The sequence below is a fragment of the Balaenoptera ricei genome, chromosome 4 (assembly GCF_028023285.1).
Source record: "Balaenoptera ricei isolate mBalRic1 chromosome 4, mBalRic1.hap2, whole genome shotgun sequence".
Lineage (NCBI taxonomy): Eukaryota > Metazoa > Chordata > Mammalia > Artiodactyla > Balaenopteridae > Balaenoptera > Balaenoptera ricei.
In genome coordinates, this window is record NC_082642.1 from 115,658,757 (window position 1) to 115,679,740 (window position 20,984).

General features: G+C 37.3%; 1 protein-coding gene across 9 annotated transcripts in view; it reads left to right on the forward strand.

The window, feature by feature from the left end:
* GABRR3 (gamma-aminobutyric acid type A receptor subunit rho3) overlaps positions 1-20,984 on the forward strand; it is a 61,854-nt gene that overhangs the window by 13,348 nt on the left and 27,522 nt on the right. For 4 of the 9 annotated variants that reach the window (XM_059921333.1, XM_059921337.1, XM_059921334.1 and 1 more), the window contains 4 exons: positions 5,732-5,897; positions 8,786-8,975; positions 9,096-9,222; positions 17,215-17,333. In XM_059921333.1, the coding sequence (XP_059777316.1) occupies positions 9,098-9,222; positions 17,215-17,333 (244 nt within the window). In that variant the 5' untranslated portion in view covers positions 5,732-5,897; positions 8,786-8,975; positions 9,096-9,097. Of the gene's footprint in view, positions 1-5,529; positions 5,625-5,731; positions 5,898-8,785; positions 8,976-9,095; positions 9,223-16,328; positions 16,385-17,214; positions 17,334-20,984 lie in introns of those variants that run through there. The other 5 variants (XM_059921336.1, XM_059921340.1, XM_059921335.1 and 2 more) reach the window with 5 other exon arrangements.

Here is a 20,984-nt window from a genome sequence, read left to right on the forward strand (position 1 = left end):
AATCAATCACAGAATAACTGAGGCAGAAGAATGGAGAAGTCACCTGTAAGATAAAATAGTGGAAACAACTACTGCAGAGCAGAATAAAGAAAAAAGAATGAAAAGAATTGAGGACAGCCTCAGAGACCTCTGGAACAACATTAAACACACCAACATTTGAATTATAGGGGTCCCAGAAGAAGAAGAGAAAAAGAAAGGGACTGAGAAAATATTTGAAGAGATTATAGTGGAAAACTTCCCTAATATGGAAAAGGAAATAGTTAATCAAGTCCAGGAAATGTAAAGAGTCCCATACAAGATAAATCCAAGGAGAAACACACCAAGACACATAATAATCAAACTATCAAAAATTAGAAACAAAGAAAAAATATTAAAAGCAACAAGGGAAAAGCAACAAATAACATTCAAGGGAATCCCCATAATGTTAACAGCTGATTTTTCAGCAGAAACTCTGCAAGCCAGAAGGGAGTGGCAGGACATATTTAAAGTGATGAAAGGGAAAATCCTACAACCAAGATTACTTTACCCAGCAGGGATCTCATTCAGATTTGACAGAGAAATTAAAACCTTTACAGACAAGCAAAAGCTAAGAGAATTCAGCACCACCAAACCAGCTTTACAACAAACGCTAAAGGAACTTCTGCAGGCAGGAAACACAAGAGAAAGAAAAGACCTACAAAAACAAACCCAAAACAATTAAGAAAATGGTAATAGGAACATACATATCGATAATTACCTTAAATGTAAATGGATTAAATGCTCCAACCAAAAGACATAGACTGGCTGAATGGATACAAAAACAAGACCCATATATATGCTGTCTACAAGAGACCCACTTCAGACCTAAGGACACATGCAGACTGAAAGTGAGGGGATGGAAAAAGATATTCCATGCAAATGGAAATCAAAAGAAAGCTGAAGAAGCAATTCTCATATCAGACAAAATAGACTTTAAAACAAAGACTATTACAAGAGACAAAGAAGGACACTACATAATGATCAAGGAATCAGTCCAAGAAAAGATATAACAATTGTAAATATTTATGCACCCAACATAGGAGCACCTCAATACCTAAGGCAAATGGTAACAGCCATAAAAGGGGAAATCAACAGTAACACAATCATAGTAGGGGACTTTAACACCCCACTTTCACCAATGGACAGATCATCCAAAATGAAACTAAGTAAGGAAACACAAGCTTTAAATGATACATTAAACAAGATGGACTTAATTGATATTTATAGGATATTCCATCCAAAAACAACAGAATACACTTTCTTCTCAAGTGCTCATGGAACATTCTCCAGGATAGATCATACCTTGGGTCACAAATCAAGCCTTGGTAAATTTAGGAAAATTGAAGTCATATCAAGTGTCTTTTCTGACCACAATGCTATGAGACTAGATATCAATTACAGGAAAAAATCTGTAAAAAATACAAACACATGGAGGCTACACAATACACTACTTAATAACCAAGAGATCACTGAAGAAATCAAAGAGGAAATCAAAAAATACCTAGAAACAAATGACAATGAAAACATGATGACCCAAAACCTATGGGATGCAGCAAAAGTAGTTCTAAGAGGAAAGATTATAGCAATACAATGCTACCTTAAGAAACAAGAAACATCTCAAATAAACAACCTAACCTTACACCTAAAGCAATTAGAGAAAGAAGAACAAAATACCCAAAAGTTAGCAGAAAGAAAGAAATCATAAAGATCAGATTAGAAATAAATGAAAAAGAAATGAAGGAAACAATAGCAAAGATCAATAAAAGTAAAAGCTGGTTATTTGAGAAGATAAACAAAATTGATAAACCATTAGCCAGACTCATCAAGAAAAAAAAGAAGACTCAATTCAATAGAATTAGAAATGAAAAAGGAGAAGTAACAACTAACACTGCAGAAATACAAAGGATCATGAGAGATTACTACATGCAACTATATGCCAATAAAATGGACAACCTGGAAGAAATGGACAAATTCTTAGAAAAGAACACCCTTCCAAGACTGAACCAGGAATAATAGAAAATATAAACAAACCAATCACAAGCACTGAAATTGAAACTGTGATTAAAAATCTTCCAACAAACAAAAGCCCAGGACCAGATGGCTTCACAGGTGAATTCTATCAAACATTTACTGAAGAGCTAAGACCTATCCTTCTCAAACTCTTCCAAAATATAGCAGAAGGAGGAACACTCCCAAACGCATTCTACGAGGCCACCATCACCCTGATACCAAAACCAGACAAAGATGTCACAAAGAAAGAAAACTACAGGTCAATATCACTGATGAACATAGATGCAAAAATCCTCAACAAAATACTAGCAAACAGAATCCAAAAGCACATTAAAAGGATCATACACCATGATCAAGTGGGGTTTATCTCAGGAATGCAAGGATTCTTCAATATATGCAAATCAATCAATGTGATACACCATATTAACAAACTGAAAGATAAAAACCATATGATAATCTGAATAGATGCAGAAAAAGCTTTTGACCAAATTCAACACTCATTTATGATAAAAACCCTCCAGAAAGTAGACATAGAGGGACCTTACCTCAACAAAATAAAGGCCATATATAACAAACCCACAGCCAACATCGTCCTCAATGGTGAAAAAGTGAAACCATTTCCACTAAGATCAGGAACAAGACAAGGTTGCCCACTCTCACCACTATTATTCAACATAGTTTTGGAAGTTTTAGCCACAGCAATCAGAGAAGAAAAGGAAATAAAAGGAATCCAAATCAGAAAATAAGAAGTAAAGCTGTCACTGTTTGTAGATGACATGATATTATACTTAGAGAATCCTAAAGATGCTACCAGAAAACTACTAGAGCTAATCAATGAATTTGGTAAAGTTGCAGGATACAAAATTAATGCAGAGAAATATCTTGCATTCCTATACACTAATGATGAAAAATCTGAAAGAGAAATTAAGGAAACACTCCCATTTACCACTGCAACAAAAAGAATAAAGTACCTAGGAATAAACCTACGTAAGGAGACAAAAGACCGGTATGCAGAAAATTATAAGACACTGATGAAAGAAATTAAAGATGATACAAACAGATGGAGAGATACACCATGTTCTTGGATTGGAAGAGTCAACATTGTGAAAATGACCATACTACCCAAAGCAATCTACAGATTCAATGCAATCCCTATCAAACTACCACTGGCATTTTTCACAGAACTAGAACAAAAAATCTCACAATTTGTATGGAAACTCAAAAGACCCCGAATAGCCAAAGCAATCTTGGGAAAGAAAAACGGAGCTGGAGGAATCAAGCTCCCTGACTTCAGAGTATGTTACAAAGCTACAGTAATCAAGACAGTATGGTACTGGCACAAAAACAGAAATATAGATCAATGGAACAGGATAGAAAGCCCAGAGATAAACCCACACACATATGGTCACGTTATTGTTGATTAAGGAGGCAAGAATATACAGTGGAGAAAAGACAGCTTCAATAAGTGGTGCTGGGAAAACTGGACAGCTACGTGTAAAAGAATGAAATTAGAACACTCCCTAACACCATACACAAAAATAAACTCAAAATGGATTAAAGACCCAAATGTAAGGCCAGACACTATAAAACTCTTAGAAGAAAACATAGGCAGAACACTCTATGACATAAATCACAGCTATATCCTTTTTGACCCACCTCCTAGAGAAATGGAAATAAAAACAAAAATAAACAAATGGGACCTAATGAAATTTAAAAGCTTTTGCACAGTAAAGGAAAACATAAACAAGATGAAAAGACAACCCTCAGAATGGGAGAAAATATTTGCAAATGAAGCAACTGACAAAGGATTAATCTCCAAAATTTACAAGCAGTTCATGCAGCTCAATATCAAAAAAACAAACAACCCAATCCAAAAAGGGGCGGAAGACCTAAATAGACATTTCTCCAAAGAAGATACACAGATTGCCAACAAACGCATGAAAGGATGCTCAACATCACTAATCATTAGAGAAATGCAAATCAAAACTACCATGAGGTATCACCTCACACCAGTCAGAATGGCCATCATCAAAAAAATCTACAAACAATAAATGCTGGAGATGGTGTGGAGAAAAGGGAACCCTCTTGCACTGTTGGTGGGAATATAAATTGATACAGCCACTATGGAGAACAGTGTGGAGGTTCCTTAAAAAACTAAAAATAGAACTACCATATGACCCAGCAATCCCACCACTGGGCATATACCCTGAGAAAACCATAATTCAAAGAGAGTCATATACCGCAATGTTCATTGCAGCTCTATTTACAATAGCCAGGACATGGAAGCAACCTAAGTGGCCATTGACAGATGAATGGATAAAGAAGATGTGGCACATATATACAATGGAATATTACTCAGCCATAAAAATGAGCGAAATTGAGTTATTTGTAGTGAGGTGGATGGACCTAGAGTCTGTCATACAGAGTGAAGTAAGTCAGAAAGAGCAAAACAAATACCTTATGCTTACACACATATATGGAATCAAAAAAAAAAAATGGTCATGAAGAGCCTAGGGGCAGGACAGGAATAAAGACGCACACCTACTAGAGAATGGACTTGAGGACATGGGGAGGGGGAATGGTAAGCTGGGACAAAGTGAAAGAGTGGCATGGACATATATACTCTACCAAATGTAAAATAAATAGCTAGTGGGAAGCAGCTACATAGCACAGGGAGACCAGCTCAGTGCTTTGTGACCACCTAGAGGGGTGGGATAAGGAGGGTGGGAGGGAGACGCAAGAGGGAAGAGATATGGGGATATATGTATATATATAGCTGGTTCACTTTGTTATAAAGCAGAAACTAACACACCATTGTAAAGCAATTATACTCCAATAAAGATGTTAAAAAAAATAAAAAGTAGTCATGAGATGCTAGGACATAGAATTTTGATAAGGAGTATTTGTAAAGCACAGATTTACTGATAAATCAGAATTTCCCAAACTGGGTACTCTGGAGGAGCACTTTTTTTGAGGAATATTAGTAAGTCTGGTGGATTTTTTTTTTTAAATGGAGATCTGAGGTCAACCTAGTTTGGGAAACACAGAATTCAGCAGAACTAAACAGGATTTTTTCTGATGTTTTTAATGTAACAAATATTTATTAAACACTGATTACATGCCCAAAATGGTTAGAAGTGTTTAGGATACCCCAGGGAACAAAACAGACAAAGAATGTTTCCTTGTAAAGCTTACATTCTAGCATGATTAGACAGAGAATGAATAATAACTATAATAAGTACATTGTATAAAACATGCTAAGTGGAGTCTATGGTAGATTGGTAACAGGTGTTTGGAGGAAAGGGAGCATACTGCATTTTTTAAAGGGGGGTTAGGGTATGCTTCATTGAATAAACGACATTTGAGCAAAGATTTAAATTTCTTAAAGGAGTTAGTCATATAGATCCTTGGGTGTGTCAGGATCTATATGATGGGTGGGTCAGGCAAGGGTGACAGCCTGTGCAAAGACCCTGCTGTGGGAGTGTGTTTGGTGTGTTCCAGGAACAACAAAGAGGCCAGTATTTCTACAGCCAGTGGTGGGGGAGGGAACAGTGGAGAAGCCAGAAGGCAAGGAAGAGGAGGGAACTGTAGATTAGGTAAGGCTTTCCTAGCCTTTGTAAAGACTTTTCAAATTGAAGAAAAGGAGAAGCCATTGCAGAGTTTTGAAGAGAGGAGTAACTTGATCTGACTTATATTTTTAAAGGATCGCTGGTTGCTGTGTTGAGAATTAACTGAAGCAAGGCAAGGGAAGAAGCGAGGAGACAGGCCACCACTGCAGTAATTCAAGCAACAGATGATGATGACTGAAAGGCCAGGGCAGTAGCTGAGCTGCTGGTGAGAAGCACTTGGATCCTGGATGTATTTTTAAGGTGCGCTGGACAAGGAATGTCAGAGACATTCCTTGTCAAGAACGGACTGTGTTGTTATCAGCTGAGATAGAGAAGGCTATTGGTGGGCTGGGGGGAGGGATATTAACATACTTACTTTTGGACATGTTGAGCTTGAGATACTTATCAGACATCCAAGTAAGCTGGCAGTTGGATATGTGTCTTAGTCTGTTTGGGCCTCTATCACACTATACCACACACTGGGCAGTTTATAAACAACAGAAATTTATTTCTCACAGTTCATGTCCAAGATCAGGGTGCCAGCTTGGTCAGATGAGGGCTGTTTTCCAGGTTACAGACTTCTTGTTGTATCCTCACATGGTGGAAGGGGTGAGAGATCTTTCTGGAGCCTCTTTTATGAGACCATTCATCCCATTTTTGAGGGCTTCATCCTAATCACCTCCCAAAGACTCCACCTACTAAAACCATCACCTTTGGGGGTTAGCATTTCAGCATTTGTATTTGAGGGACACAAATATTGAGACCATAGGAATATGAGATGGAATTTTGGGAGAAAAGCCTGGAGTGATTCAATAATTTGGGAGTATATGTACAGTTCTTAAAGCCTTGAGACTGGCTGAGATCACAAAATGAGTGAGTTGGTAGGAAAGACGAGTACTAAAGTACTAAAGTGCTGAGCATAGGGCCATTCGAGTACTGTGAAATCTGTTAGAGGAAGGGAGATAAGATAATAGAACCGAGCAGGAATGAGCAAGATGTAAGAGGAAAATAGGCAAGTCCAGTATCCCAGAAGGCAGGTGAAGAAAATATTTCAAGTAGGGAGAGCTCAGGTGTGTCGCTGTTTCCAACAGATCTAGTAAGGTAAGCACTGAGGCTAGACCATTGAACTCACATCCTCCTCGTTGCTGAGGGAGGAGAGCACTTTCACTGAACCGTGTCATGTGAACTGAGTCCCCAACCTAGACTGGGGACTCACAGTTGGCAAATTATGCCCTGTGGGCTGTATCCATCCCACCAAATGGTTTTTACAGTGTTTAATTGGGGGAGAAAAGAGAAGAAGATTTCATGATACATGAAAACTCTATGAAATTCAAATGTCAACAAACAAATTTTATTGGTAAACAGCCACAAAAAAAAATGTTTTTTTGTATAGTGTTTCCCAAACTCACTTGGCACAGAACGTTTTTTCACAAAACGTCTCCAGTGTAGCCAAGAACTACTTTGGGAAATGTTGGTGTAGATCCTGGTACTTAATGAAGAGAACAGGCCCAGGTAGCAGAGAGTGCTCGGGTCAAGTGTCAGGGCCCTGGATCTCATGAGATCACTAGGGTAGAAAACAAACTTTGACCATGGTGGCATCCTCCAGAAGTGGCTTAAGACCAGCAACTTTCTTCATATTTCTTCTATTGACTGGCTCTTTGCAGAAGAGGAAAGCTTACTGGCCCAGAAATACACACAAAAAAAATGCTCAAACTTCTCTAGCCATTAGGGACATTAAAATTAAAACTACAACATTGATTGGATTGGGTAACATTTAAAAGCCTGATAATATTAATGTTAAAAAAAGATTTTAAGAAATGAGGGCTCTCATTCACTTCTAGTGGGGCTGTAAATTGGTACAGTCATGTTTAGGCGCATTACGGTAGTCTCCTATAAATTTGAAGATGTGAAAATTGTTCAGCCTAGAAGTTTTACTCCTAGGTACTTACCCTAGAGAAACTCTTATGTATGAGAACAAGAAAATATTGACAAAAATTCACTGCAGGGTTGCTTATAATAGATTGTTTATCATTGAAAATAAGAAATAATGCCCATCAGCAAAAGAATAAATAAAATATTAGTTATCTACACAGTGAGATACTATATGGCACTCAAAAATTAATGAACTAAGACTGCAGCTATCAACACAATAAATCTAAGCATAATGTGGAGAGGAAAAGTATGTTGCAGAGGTAAAAGTATAATTTAACACCATTTTTATAAAGCTTTCTGAGATATACAAAAAATTTGTACATAATATACATAATAGTATAACTGTATACAATGATAAACACTAAATAGGGGATCAAGGGAGAGGTAAGTATTTATTACATCATTCTGTATATTTGTAATATTTTAATATTTGTAATATTTTATATTAAACACATATTTTAAAGAGGAAAGACATGCCAAAGAAACATAGGAGGAGATGCATGGGCCAAGAGAAGAGGTAACCCAAATCAAAATAAATTAACACCATCAAGCAATAACACAGGATATGAGGTGTCAAGGAGACAAATCAATTAGAGGAAATTTAAGAATTCCTTCACAGTATATCCCTGGGAAGAAAACAGCATTCTTCTTAAGTCTTAGTAAACAGGTCAGCTGTCGCTGGACTGCTCACCCTGTGCTTTTCCAGTTGGAGAAACTGAATTTCACTAACCTGCCTATTCACTGGTACTTTGCATACGTGGAGGGAATATTTCTACTCGATGTGTGCAAAGTATCTTTAGGAGCCGATGTGGCCATAATTTAACGTAATTCCTTACCCACTGCCCAAGACTAATTTCTTTTTTTATTTATCTGGCTGCTCACCACATTAAACCTTAAATTGAACTACTTTTTATATCAACGGAATAAACCATCATCTTAAAATATGATTATTTATTTGACAAAATAATAATTTAAGTTTGTTTGTATTCTGGCCATCTGTATGCATTTGAAGAGGGAAAGATTCCTTTCTGGATTAAAAAAAACAACCATGAGATAAAGGAAAGGATCTTTAAAACTATAACAAATATTAAACTAATCATCTTTATTCTCATTAAGCATATTATTCTGCTGAGTCATTAAATATATTCAAATGATACTGTGTTGGATTAAGGGGATTTAATGCCTAATCTCACTTCTTTGTCTGCCGAGGACTGCAGCTGAGAGTTTCCTGAGTAGGGGATCAAGCATCCCACGAAGAACCTTCCCTGGAAAGAGGGACTAAAGGATGGAAACAAAATGAAAAAATCTGCTTTGTTTTTCTTAAATTGCTGGTGATCCAGACAGATGTTTGCCTGTGAATGATGTCAATCCATTTAACCTACTAAAACAAAAGACGCAGCATTGAAGGCAATGTCTCTCTTTTTTCCTTGATACCTTTTTACCTCTAATTACTTTTTAAAAGACACATGAAGAAGCAATATTGGTAACAGCATTGGTTGCATCCATCTCATTCCTTTCTTTTGGCAGAGATGATCCCGGCTTCCCAGTTGGTCTTCTTCACCTGCATCTGGATCACACTGATGTCAAATGCTTGTGCTGCTGGTGAAATCAAGAAGCCCCACCAGTGCTGCTTCTCTTCAGTGAAGCCGACCCGGTAAGATATCCATAGTGTAGTCCCAGTTTCCCTCACCACCTGCCTCAGAACTATATCTTTAATGGTAGCACGTATTTGTGGCAGTGATTGTCTCTAGAGATGGCATTCACCCATCAAAATAAATCACCTCTAATTAGCATAGAAAGAGCAGAATCTGGGGTTTCTGCTGGCATTTGCTTGCTTATTTTTGGAGAAAACAGTTAAAGGGCTCATGTATGAATCTTCTTTCAAGAATTGTATTTCTCCAATGACTAATGCATTTATTATAAATAACGACATGAGTTTAATGTTCCTTCAAAATTTTTTGAGTAGAAATTAGTCTAAGCACCAATTTCTAATGTCAAGTACTTGCACAGTGTATAGTTCTGTATATGAATGTGACAGTACTGAAAGACATTAAAGCCATTTGTTGTTTTTAAAAATTCATTTTCCACTTTGAAAATCATCTTTGAAATATCATCCTGAATGTCAATACATCATCATTATTATCTTACCATCAATAATCAGAGTATGTTTGGACCTGCTAGTGAAGGGGCATAGCTCTCTACTAGAATGACCAGTTCATCCTGATTTGCCTGGGGTTCCATGGTTTCTAGCACTAGAAGTCCCAGGAACCCCCTCAGTCGCAGACAACTAGAACGATTAGTCACCCTACTACCCTTTAATAACCAAGAAATGACCTCCTGTTGTAGGGAAAGTCTTTCCTTTTCACCAAGCACAAGATTCCCAAAAAGACCCAGTAGGAGAAATTGAGGAATAAAGGTGAGTAATATCACCCAGCCAACCTTAGCAATCAGTGAGGTAACTTTTGTTTCAGCCAGATTGCCCTCACATCTTGGATATTTATGAAGCACTCACTATAACATCAGGAAAGAACATAAAAATTTAATAAATCCTTCTGAAGCCTCAGGTTTAATGACCAAAAACAAAAGAGGTATGGGGGGAGGGGAGGAGAGGTCACTAGATTCCTAATTCCTGCTCTGCTCTTAAAAATCAAGGACCACCTCCCACACTTCCCTTCCAGGCTTCTGCTCCCACACGCAGATCTGAGATGCTATGAGATCTTGCCCAGTTTAAACACTTTGAGTCTTCTTCAAGGCAATTGGGCAAGCAATATTTGGGAAATGTGGGGCTATACAACCAAACTGTATGTTTTTTCAGATTGCTTATAACATCTAGTATATTTTAGTAGTATATTTTATCTAATTTTGAAACAAATAGAGACTGCTTAAAATATCATCATACGACTCAAACAATGGGAAGTTTGTTCAGTTTGTTTGGTGGATGTGCAGATAAGAAGGGGGATGGTCATAGGAACTCATCAATCTCACCAGCACACTCTCAGTGGAAGAGCTGCTGCAGAAAAACCTACCATGTGTATTTTTTAGGTGTCATTTACGGGACAAGAGGAGAACATCTGTTCTTCGTGGTGGGGTAGGAATTTCTCTCTTATGTTAGGTGTCTCATTTTTAGAATCTATTTAAATGAAGAGGGAACCCCGGGCTTCCTACTCCATGGGGCCAAGCATGTTTGTTTTCACTTCTCTATATCCTAAGTGAGGTACCCCTTTCAGCGATAAGCTACAATATGACTCATTAAAATTTATATCTGCTTCTTTTGTTTTTCAAAGAAAAATCCTCTAGGACACTAGGGATTGCATAAAACATAGACCCTAGTTCAGAAGCAGCCACTTAGGATGAAAGTCAGGCATTTTCCCCAGTGAACAGAATAATTCAGCCAGCCTGTTTCTGAGCTGTCACTCAGCACTCTCGCATGAAGATTTTAAGGAACTTTGACAAAAATACTGAAATTACTGTATAGGATAGTTTCTAGAGTAAAGAGCCCAGGATACTTTAGACCTTAGTATATAAATAAATGCTGTGAGGTTCTTTGCCCTACACACAATCTGATTATCGGTAATTAAATAAGTAATGAATGAATGAATGAACAATCCACTCTGTCATAATGCAAGAGAACAGAATGAACATGGAAGAAAGGCCTGATCTTTCTCTGAAAATTAGGAAGTATATCTTTATATATTAGCTCACATTTATGTACATTATTTTGAGCCAGTTTTCCTACAATCAGGCCCTTAAATCCTTTGCTATTAACCTTTTTCATTCAGAATATAATCTTACTTTTTGCCCAAAGATTCCCTTTTTTATCCAAGTATTTTAAAAATCTTTCATCCAAACATTCCCTTTATTTCTTAAAGACAAAATGGGGGAGAGGAGGAGTTGGTGAATAAATTAAGTATGGCAGGGGGAAACGTTCCTGTTTTGCCTAGGGGAGAGATTTGGCTCTCTAGGGATGCAAAGAGGATTAGGCATCTAGACTCACTGAATATTTATTCATTCTTTCAACAATTGTACTGAGTGCCTTTTGTATGATAAGTATTGGGTTGAGAGTTAAGAACAACACACTGTCTCTGACTTTAGGAATAATCAGCAGAGCGCCAGTGTCTGCACAAAATGGCTTGCAAGAGCCAACTGTTAAATTTTAAGGCTGTTAAATATAAGCATTATTAAAAATTAAATTATATAAATATACAATTAAATAAATTATTTTTAGAACGAAGATAATAAATACTTAAAACTCACCACTTCCTAACTACTTTACTACATGTTGCTATTGTCTATTGTTCTCCATTATTTATATCTATTTATGTCTGGTAGAAATGCTACACTATACTGTACTATACTATCCTATAAATTGTAGTATACTATAATACACAAAACTATACTATATTATACTATACTACACTATGGGCTACACACATCTCTGTCATATCCGTAGCTGGAAATCAGCTATGGTGGCAGTATTTACATCATGGAAATCAACAAACACTACAAATAGGGTTTTTTTCCCAGGAGAGCCACTTAAACATTTACCAGCAGATCCAGGAACCTAATGTAGAAGCCAAGAGGGTCCTAGAGATTGCCAGTTCAACTGCTACTGCAAATAACAAAGGGAGTGGCAGAGATTGTGGCAACTACAGGCTATATGCTCCTCTGGGGGCAGAGGCTGGTCAGGTCAAGACTTCTTATAAGACAACTTGAGCCTGGTATTGCCAGATTTTCTGATTTTTCAAGAGAAAAATTCGGATTGTCATGTGAAGTTTTCCACTTTAATACACCATATGGGCTATCCAAAAAAATGTCTGCAAACCAGCTCCTAATGTGGTCCGATTCCTTCATTTCACAGATGAGGAAACTGAGACCTCACTGAGCTCATGATCTGATAGAGACACAAGTTAAGTCATGGAAACTGTCGTGTCTCAAGTGGGGCACTCTCTCTGGCTGGCTCTTCCACAGAAATGCTCGTCCGTGTAGATTTTTCCTTTATAAGAAACGGGCTGTTGACTAAAGTCAAGTGTGTATTCCCAGAGTCATGAGTTCAAGGGCAGTTCAGTTGAAGCCACAAGATTCACTCCGTATAATGCACCATGTCCTCTCTAACAAGTTTCAAAAGCATCAGGGACCTAAAAATAAACATTGGATCCAGAATTATCAAGGTTTTCTTTGTGATCAAAAATTGGATCAACTGATTTTTCTTCCGACTACGTTACTGCATTCCTTGGATTGGCATCAAAGGATATGAATTATCTTCCTAGCTCTCAAAATCAACTTTTAAACGGGTTTTACGAGCATATTGCTACCCACAAAGTATAAACATTTCTATTTCATCCTATTCTTAGCAGCATTGGGTACTAAAATTTTTTTGTTTTCTGCTCATTTAATAGGTATAAAATGGCATTCATACTTTTAATTGGTATCTCACTGTTAACCCTCTAGATTAAATATTTTTTAATATGTTTCTTAATTATAGCCTCTCTTGGGTAAATAGTCTATTTAGTCAGACCTAGTCGTTTTCAAGTCCTGATCCTAGTAAACTAATCAACTATATAGGCCCTTGGGAAAGCAGTTTGGTAAAGCAACCAGCTGAGTATGACTCGGTTAAAATGAGTTTTTGTCTTTCCACTTACTAAACACCAATGTATCAGAATGAGTTAGATGTATTTGCTTTTCCTCAAGCAGTTCTGGTACTTTTTAATTCTCTGCCTAGTATATCCTCCTCAAAGACCCCTTTATTCCCCTGAAACCACTCAAAATCCAGCCCTTCCTTCCCCCTGAACCCACACTTTCTTAGTGACAAAATTATAGTAAAGTTTCTGATACTGACAAGAGGGGGGAACATAAAAATATGGTTCCTTTGTTTCATCCAGAAAGAAAAAGGTTCTAACTCAAAAAGAAAAATGATAACTATTACCGAGCCTTACCTATTGTTTCTCAAACAATGTTCATAATCTTTCTTTGTGGGGAAAGAATAAGAATGCTGTAATGCTTAAGAATTCTGTAAAGATTAAGAATGCTGTAATGACGCAAGACTCTTCCATGAGTTGAGATTTCTTTGCTCTATCCCATTGGCACCTAGCCTTCTAGAAGACCCTCTCTTCAGACAGAAGTCATCCAAAAGATTTCTTTCAGTAACTACTAAAAACAAAATCATTTTTTCTAGGAAAGGGAAGAGGGCAGAAGACAAAGGGCCTTAAAATGATACATATATGGAATCAGGCCAGAAAGCTCTGAGCTAAATCTGATTCTCTGTCATAAATGAATCCCCTTATTAAGCATATTTACTTCTCTTGCCTTTGTCTGTTCTATTTCAGTCTTCATTTTATTAACCTTTCTATATATGTCTTTTTTTTAATAAGCCAGGGGTCTTCAAATAGGGCACTTATACTCCAAGAGTATAATGTTCCCCTTAGGGTACATGCAAGCTATCAGAGGGGCATGTGGGCATGGATAGTTTTAAAATAATTATTTCTGGATCTCTGACTTCCTCTGACCTCTTTCCTAAAATTGATCCTCCTGAAAACTTGCCTGCAGTCTCCTCTGTAGCCTCCCTTTAATGATTGCTCTGTCCCATTTGGCAAAATAAAGGCATACCTCTCCCTCTTCTTGAATCTTAACTATGGGTATTACACCAGTGTATAAAATCCTCCCAGGTACAAAGAAACCTTTACAGATATTGTTGTTGAGGTAATGGATGATTTTAGTTTAAATAACACATCCTTTTCCGAACTGCGTGATTTTCTTTTTTCTTTTTTTTTTTTTGCATTCATCAGTATTGAAGTAAGAACCTAATTAATTTTTCAGGTTACAAATCAATAGAAATAATTGATGATAGACCACAATGTGAATTTTGGAAAATAAGAAGGAATTTAAATAATTAAGTTACATTCCTGAAACAAAATTTCTTCCAATTCCATGTACTTACATATATATGAACAAAGTTTTTCAATATTTTCATCTATAGAAGTGAAAAGTAGGATCAGGGAAATGTAAATCAAAACTACAATGAGATATCACCTCATACCTATTAGAAGGGCTTTATCAAAAAGACAAGAAATAACAAGTGCAATAAGTAATATCCATATACAGATACACAAAATAGGGAAAATGTACCATCACTTTATTAAGAAATACTTTTCCTATAAAATTTAATTCATAATTTTAATAAGTATCAACATTTATATGCATTATGTTTTACTCCATTTGTAATAGTCACAGAGGCTAAAAAAGTTTATTTCAATATGTATACATATATTCTTGCAAAGAAGTATGATGGGGTGATAAAATTCAATGAAGAAAATATTGGGTTGGCCAAAAAGTTCATTCGGGCTTTTCCGTACCATCTTACGGAAAAACCCGAATGAACTTTCAAATAAAATAGAAATAAAACAAAATACAAGTTCCAAGAAAACAAGGAGTGAGATAAAACTTCTGGTTTTTAAAGAGGAGTTTATTCATGTATTTTAAAATGCATAAAGTGGGTATTTTAGGTTCATTGGATACATTAAAAGCAGGAATATGTTTTATTTTAAATTATTATCAATATTTAAGTAATTTTAACTTTTATGATGAAAAAATTGTAGGTGTCTACTTAAATATGTGTGAGGTTTTCAAAATTCTTTCAGAGGGTATCTAAGCCACATAAACCTCTTTGAGAAGTAGATGCATAAATAAAGTCAAAAATAAATAAAGGTGGGACATCTCACTGTACATCAGAAGAGCCCTCAGGTAAAAAAATGTGTGTGTGATTTCAGGTACTGTCAAGAGTGCCTTTCATAGCAGGCTGCATGTTCATTGTTCTGGGGATTCCCGATCTCACGGAGGGGTATGCTTTTGAAAAGAGTATTAGAGATTGCCGTTTTGTTGTGTATATTACTGAAGAAGTTCACAAATTTCCATGAATTTCCACCCAAGCTTACATTCCACTTTTCATAAAATAATAACAACTAGCTAGCTTTTATAAAATGTCTGCTATTTTCCAGACCAGTAGTTCTCCAGAGAAATTGTTATAAATGCAAATTCTCATACCGTGAAACTGGAATCAGAAACTCTGGGCATGGGGCCCAGCAAACCTGGTGATTTAGATGCACTCCAAAGATAGTATTTACAAAACTTCTGGTAGGGGGCCTTGAACACAGTAGGCATTTAATAAAAACTAGCTGCTATTACTTTTTCAATAAATGGTTCATTCTAGCTCCTTGAAAGAAGTTTTCTAGTTAAGAGATCCTTGGAAGAAATAGTTCTATATGTTCAATTATTCATAGGATAAAATGACTTATGTTTAAAATCAAACTCATTTGTCTTCTACTCAAAACAGATTTGTTCCTCCAACTTCGCCATTTCTATCAATGGCAAAAATACATACATAAATCTCTGAGGGTTTCAGCCAGAAACTTCTCTATTTAAAGACCATACTAGGTGATAAGCCTGGACATATTTCTTAAACCAGCTGCTTCAGGATGTGAAATTCCCACCATCAAAGTCACTTTATTGAGTTAGGAAACTGCGTTCACAAGTCTTATGTTAAAAATGTACGTGTGTTTCCTGAAGAAGACATGTATCAATGCAAAAGCCAGTCAGGAATTCAAAGTAACTAGAATTCACCTAGAAGACCCCTCAGTGTCTTGTGTTATTGCTGCTGTGTTATTGCTGTGATGACGGTGATGGAGACAGGAACGTTCTTCTGGAAGAGGCAGTGAACTAGGTCTCGGGCACCGGGGATGAGGAGACAGCAGCATGTCACATACAGAGGAGCTGTGTGCACTTCTACAGATATTCTGCCGCCACACTTAGAGTACGTCTGGGAGGTACGTGTCACAGCACAGGAAATGAGTCAGGGAGGCCCAGCAACTTGCCAGAGTTCAAAGACCCAGGGAGGAACGGGCTTCACTCCCAGATCAGGACTCCACACACACGGGAGAGGCCACACACTTTGCCTTTGCCCTAGAAAACTGCAGGTGAAAATAGGCTGCACCTGCTTCACAGCTAGACCTGACCTTAGGTCCAATCAGCTGTCAGATCATCCATCTTTCCCTGGGATTCCTCTCCATCCATGCCCATCGCCTTCTCTCAGGTTCCAGAATCTGCCATAGGGGTACTTCCTCTAATCTCAACCAGCACCCATAGTCTTTGCACATTCTGTCTTTGTAAAACACTATTTTCATCAGTTTACAATTTTTCATGTTTTTTTTTTTTTTTTTTTACTGTCTTAGTGCAAGAGGTAGTTTAACTTTAGTGACTCTAAGAATCACTTAGGTAGCACATTGAATGCAGATGCCTAGGCCCTGTTTCCTCTGGTTCTGGTTTAGTTGATCTGGGTTGGGGTCCGTGGATCTGAATCTTGATCACCTCCACCCAGGTGCTAGTGACCAGGTTTTCCTACTATAACCCACATTCTGAGAAACATTGCCTGTCAGGATCACATCCAAACTCAGTTTATCATCTAAGGTGCTCCAAGATTTGCTTACCTGCCCCACCCTTGTATAATAAACAGTAAATGCTGGCAGATCTTTGGCTATATGTAATATGAACTGAGAAAATGAGCTTTTATGTGTATACTTTAGATCATACAGAAAGCTAACCTAAATCAAAATATCCAGAAGCATATGTATCTCAGAAGCATTTTTCTCCCTTGGAGGTACAGCAAACAAGAAACTAGAATGAGGAAGGATGACAGTACCAAAGTGTGGCCCCTGAAGTATAAGCAACTTCTCCATATAGAGGACCACAGTTTTGCAGTGAGACCTGGATTTGGAGGTGAGTACTATCTTTACAAAACTCTTGTATCATAATCCATTGCACTGTCAAAATTGAGTTGAAAATTTGAAGGAATTAAGACCAAAACACAAGACCACCAATTTTAAAAAAAAACAAGAAACCTTTTACAATGATCTTCTCTTGAATAAGAACAGTTGATAATTTATGCATTTTAAATTAACCAAAAAGACTCATTTTTTAGTATATACATTATCATAAATAGTGTGTTCAACAAATAGTATATGTTCAAAAATAGTGAATGTATATATCTTGCCCATACAGCAACATACTGTTTTAATTAAAATTTGTTAAGTTGGATTATATGATAATATTCATAAAATCTTGTTGAACATTCTTATAAGCTGGAAAGCCTGGCTTTTGTTGAAGAACTAGTTTGACAAATGCCATGGCTTCCTACGAACCACCTCTGCTGAGGATTTTTCTTCTATTTACTCCTAGCAACAAAAAGTGATCGAAATGTTGGCATGCCCTTTAATGCACTGTCTCATTCCACGCTCACAGTGACCCTATGAAGTAGGCGTTATCATGATCCCTAATATTCCAATGTGGAAACTGGGGCTTAGAGAAGTCAAGAAATTTTCTCAAGGCCATGAAAAAAGCAGTAAGTGGTGGAACCAAGATGCAATGGCTGATAAGGAGAACAGAAGCAAACCACATTAGAAGGATACACTTGTAAGAAAGCCTTTCCTCCCGTCAGATTGTTTACTGTGCATGTAGTTGCATCCCTGAGTGTACCAAGTTTCCCAGAGATGCGCAGGAGGTGGTAAAATCCACAAGGTAAACTGAACTCCCCGTCTTACTGCTAAATCCATCCTGACTCTCTTGTCATTGACCTAAGGTCTCCCACACCCACAATTCCTGAACTGACAACTTTTCATGCTAGAGATATGGAGGTGAGAGAAGTGAGCGTGGTGGTGAGGAGGCAGGATCCCCCAGCAGGTACCGCCTTTCGATAAATAACCAATGCTTCAAGTATTCAGCGTGGGGTGAGGAGAACTTGATACTCACCATATTGTGGTTATGACAAAGGGAAGCACAACAGGTGTGTAGGTACCATAGAAAACTCATTTGTTAACAGGTAAAATTTAAAAGTACATCAGGTAGCTGTTAGTTGAGGGTTGTTTGGTTTTTGTTCTTTCATTTCCTGGAATCCATTGGGTTGCAGTTCTAAGGGTATGGTTTTGATTTCATTAGGTTAATGATGTAAACTTTAGCAAGCATCAGAGTCACCTGGGGGCTCCTTAACACCCAGGTTACTGGGCCTCACCCACAGAGGTTTTGATTCAGTAGATTTGAGTGGGGTCACCAATTGTCACGTCTTATAAATTCCTTGGTGATGCTAATGCTACTGGTCTGAGATCACATTTGATAACTACTGATAGATGATCAGCATCAGATTAAATCACGGTGAGTAGAATTTGTTTGTTTTCCAGAGCATTTCTCACACTTATTGAACCTAATTTAAGATTTTTAGAAACCTCAAAATCAATCAGGTTTAAAGATGTGTGCGTTTCTGTTGTTGTTTTTTTTTTTTTTTACTTATAGGTCTATTTTTTTAATCTTCTTTTGTTTTTTTCTTTTTTTTGGTTTGTTGTTGTTGTCTTACATCACTACTTCTCAGACGTGTCATTAAGGATGACAATTTTCCAAAAGATGCCCGAAATCTAACTACCATTCCCAACAGACCGTTTATTTCCCCCCAGTTTTTGCCCAAAGTTTGGATAATATACTCTACAACTCTTACTCAGGTATTCTGAACCTTGGTCTCTATGATTCTGTGAAGAGTTTATAAAATCTTTCCCCTCCCACGGTTTAGTTGGGGAAAATCTTACGAAGTTAAACTTGCCGGGCTATGGGTCCTTTGAGCCATTAGGGGGCTCCAGACGCACAGGAATGGCTTGGAATGGGCCTCTCCTGAGTAGCGGTTAGCAGCTCAAAATGATGTACTCTCTTCAATACCAATTCAAAAAGCTGCCCTAATTCCTGTCAGGTTAGGTTCCTCAATTAAATGAACTCCTATCCTAGAGGAAAGGGTTTTATGGGCCTATTTTAGACCATTGAAAGCCAGAAAGATTAAGAGAAAAATTACCGTCCTTGAATTTGGACCTTGAAACAAGCACGCTACACTTTGTAGCTCAAAGTGGTCCAAAGACCAGCTGCAGAATCACCTGGGAGTTAGTTAGAAATGCAGACGATCAGGCCCAACCCCAGGCTTTCTGAATCAAAATCTGCATTTTAACAAGATCTCCAGGTGATTTGAATACACTTTACAATTTGACAAGCACTGTCATAGATTACCAAGAGCTGACCCTCTACTTTTATCTTAAAGCATTTATGCCTCCATTCTCCCTCCTATATATCATCCCCATCCCTCAGAAAAACATAAAACTGATCTTAAAATTCCACTTCTCTTGATCTGTTAGGGATACATGTTAAGAATTTTTAAAACAATTTTTTTCCTGAGGCTACTTTGTGGGGTCATTAAAAATGCAATTGAAATGTACTACTTAGTGGCAGGTGGCAAATCATCCCATGATTAAGAAATTTTTCTGACAATCGTGGACTGGGGCTAAATGGTATCCAAATGGCTTGTGTGTTCAGTCAGTTCAGGCAGAAAGATCCATAAATTCAGTCAGAAGTGTCAGTCTGGTAGCCCTGTGAAATATAGTCCTTAACCTTCTCTTGTCTTGGTCAGAACCGCTTTTTATACAGGTGACCCCTTCTCTGTTCTCTCAAGCCTGCCTTCCTGGGAAAATCAGCCTGCAGGATATAAAAGACAGGCTTAAATTTATCTTCTCTTTCTTTATACTTGTCCATAACACAAACACACACACATACTTCTTTCCTCTTGAGCTAAATGTAACTTCAGCACTTCTCTTGCCTTAATGTTTTCCTAATTAGCCTTAACAGTAAAACCAGCTGCTACTGCAGTGTCTTTTATAAAGCATTAGAAGATTAATTGACTCATTATGTGGAAAAAGGAGGATACATATTTAAGGGAGCTTTTTGTTTAACTTGGGTTATAAATTGCAGCTCATTTTCTTTATTTACACTTTCCCTACCCTTTACATCACCCATAACTAAGGGTTTCTTTTGTTTTAGTTTTATAGATGATGATTTCTTTGTTTCTTTAAAGTGAAAACAATTCAGCATCCAGATACTGGCTACTGAGTCAAAACAAAAGCTAAAGCTGTAAAAGCCGCTTGTGTAGTCTTTGCTTGTCAAACAGGAGGACCAGATTGGGAGCCAGAGGGACCTGGCTATATTCCTGCATTAAACAGCTCTAGGTTGCAGGCAAGTTCTTCAACCTTGCTGAGCATGAGTTCCCTCATATCAAATGGAGTTAAAATTGATTCTACCCAGCTAACTAAGTGGCTATAATAATAACATTAGATAATATATAAAGTATTTTAAATGCACCTCACAAATAAGATGAATAACTTTCATTTAGCTCTCCTTACTCCAGCATGCATAAAACCAGATTGATGATCTAGCTTTATATATATATAGAGAGAGAGAGAGCAGTATAAATGTCTATGCCACTACCTAGTTAGTGATCCTGGGAAATCAACACCTAATCGTCATAGTTAATAGTCATTTAATTTTTACTATATTCCAAATGCTTTACAT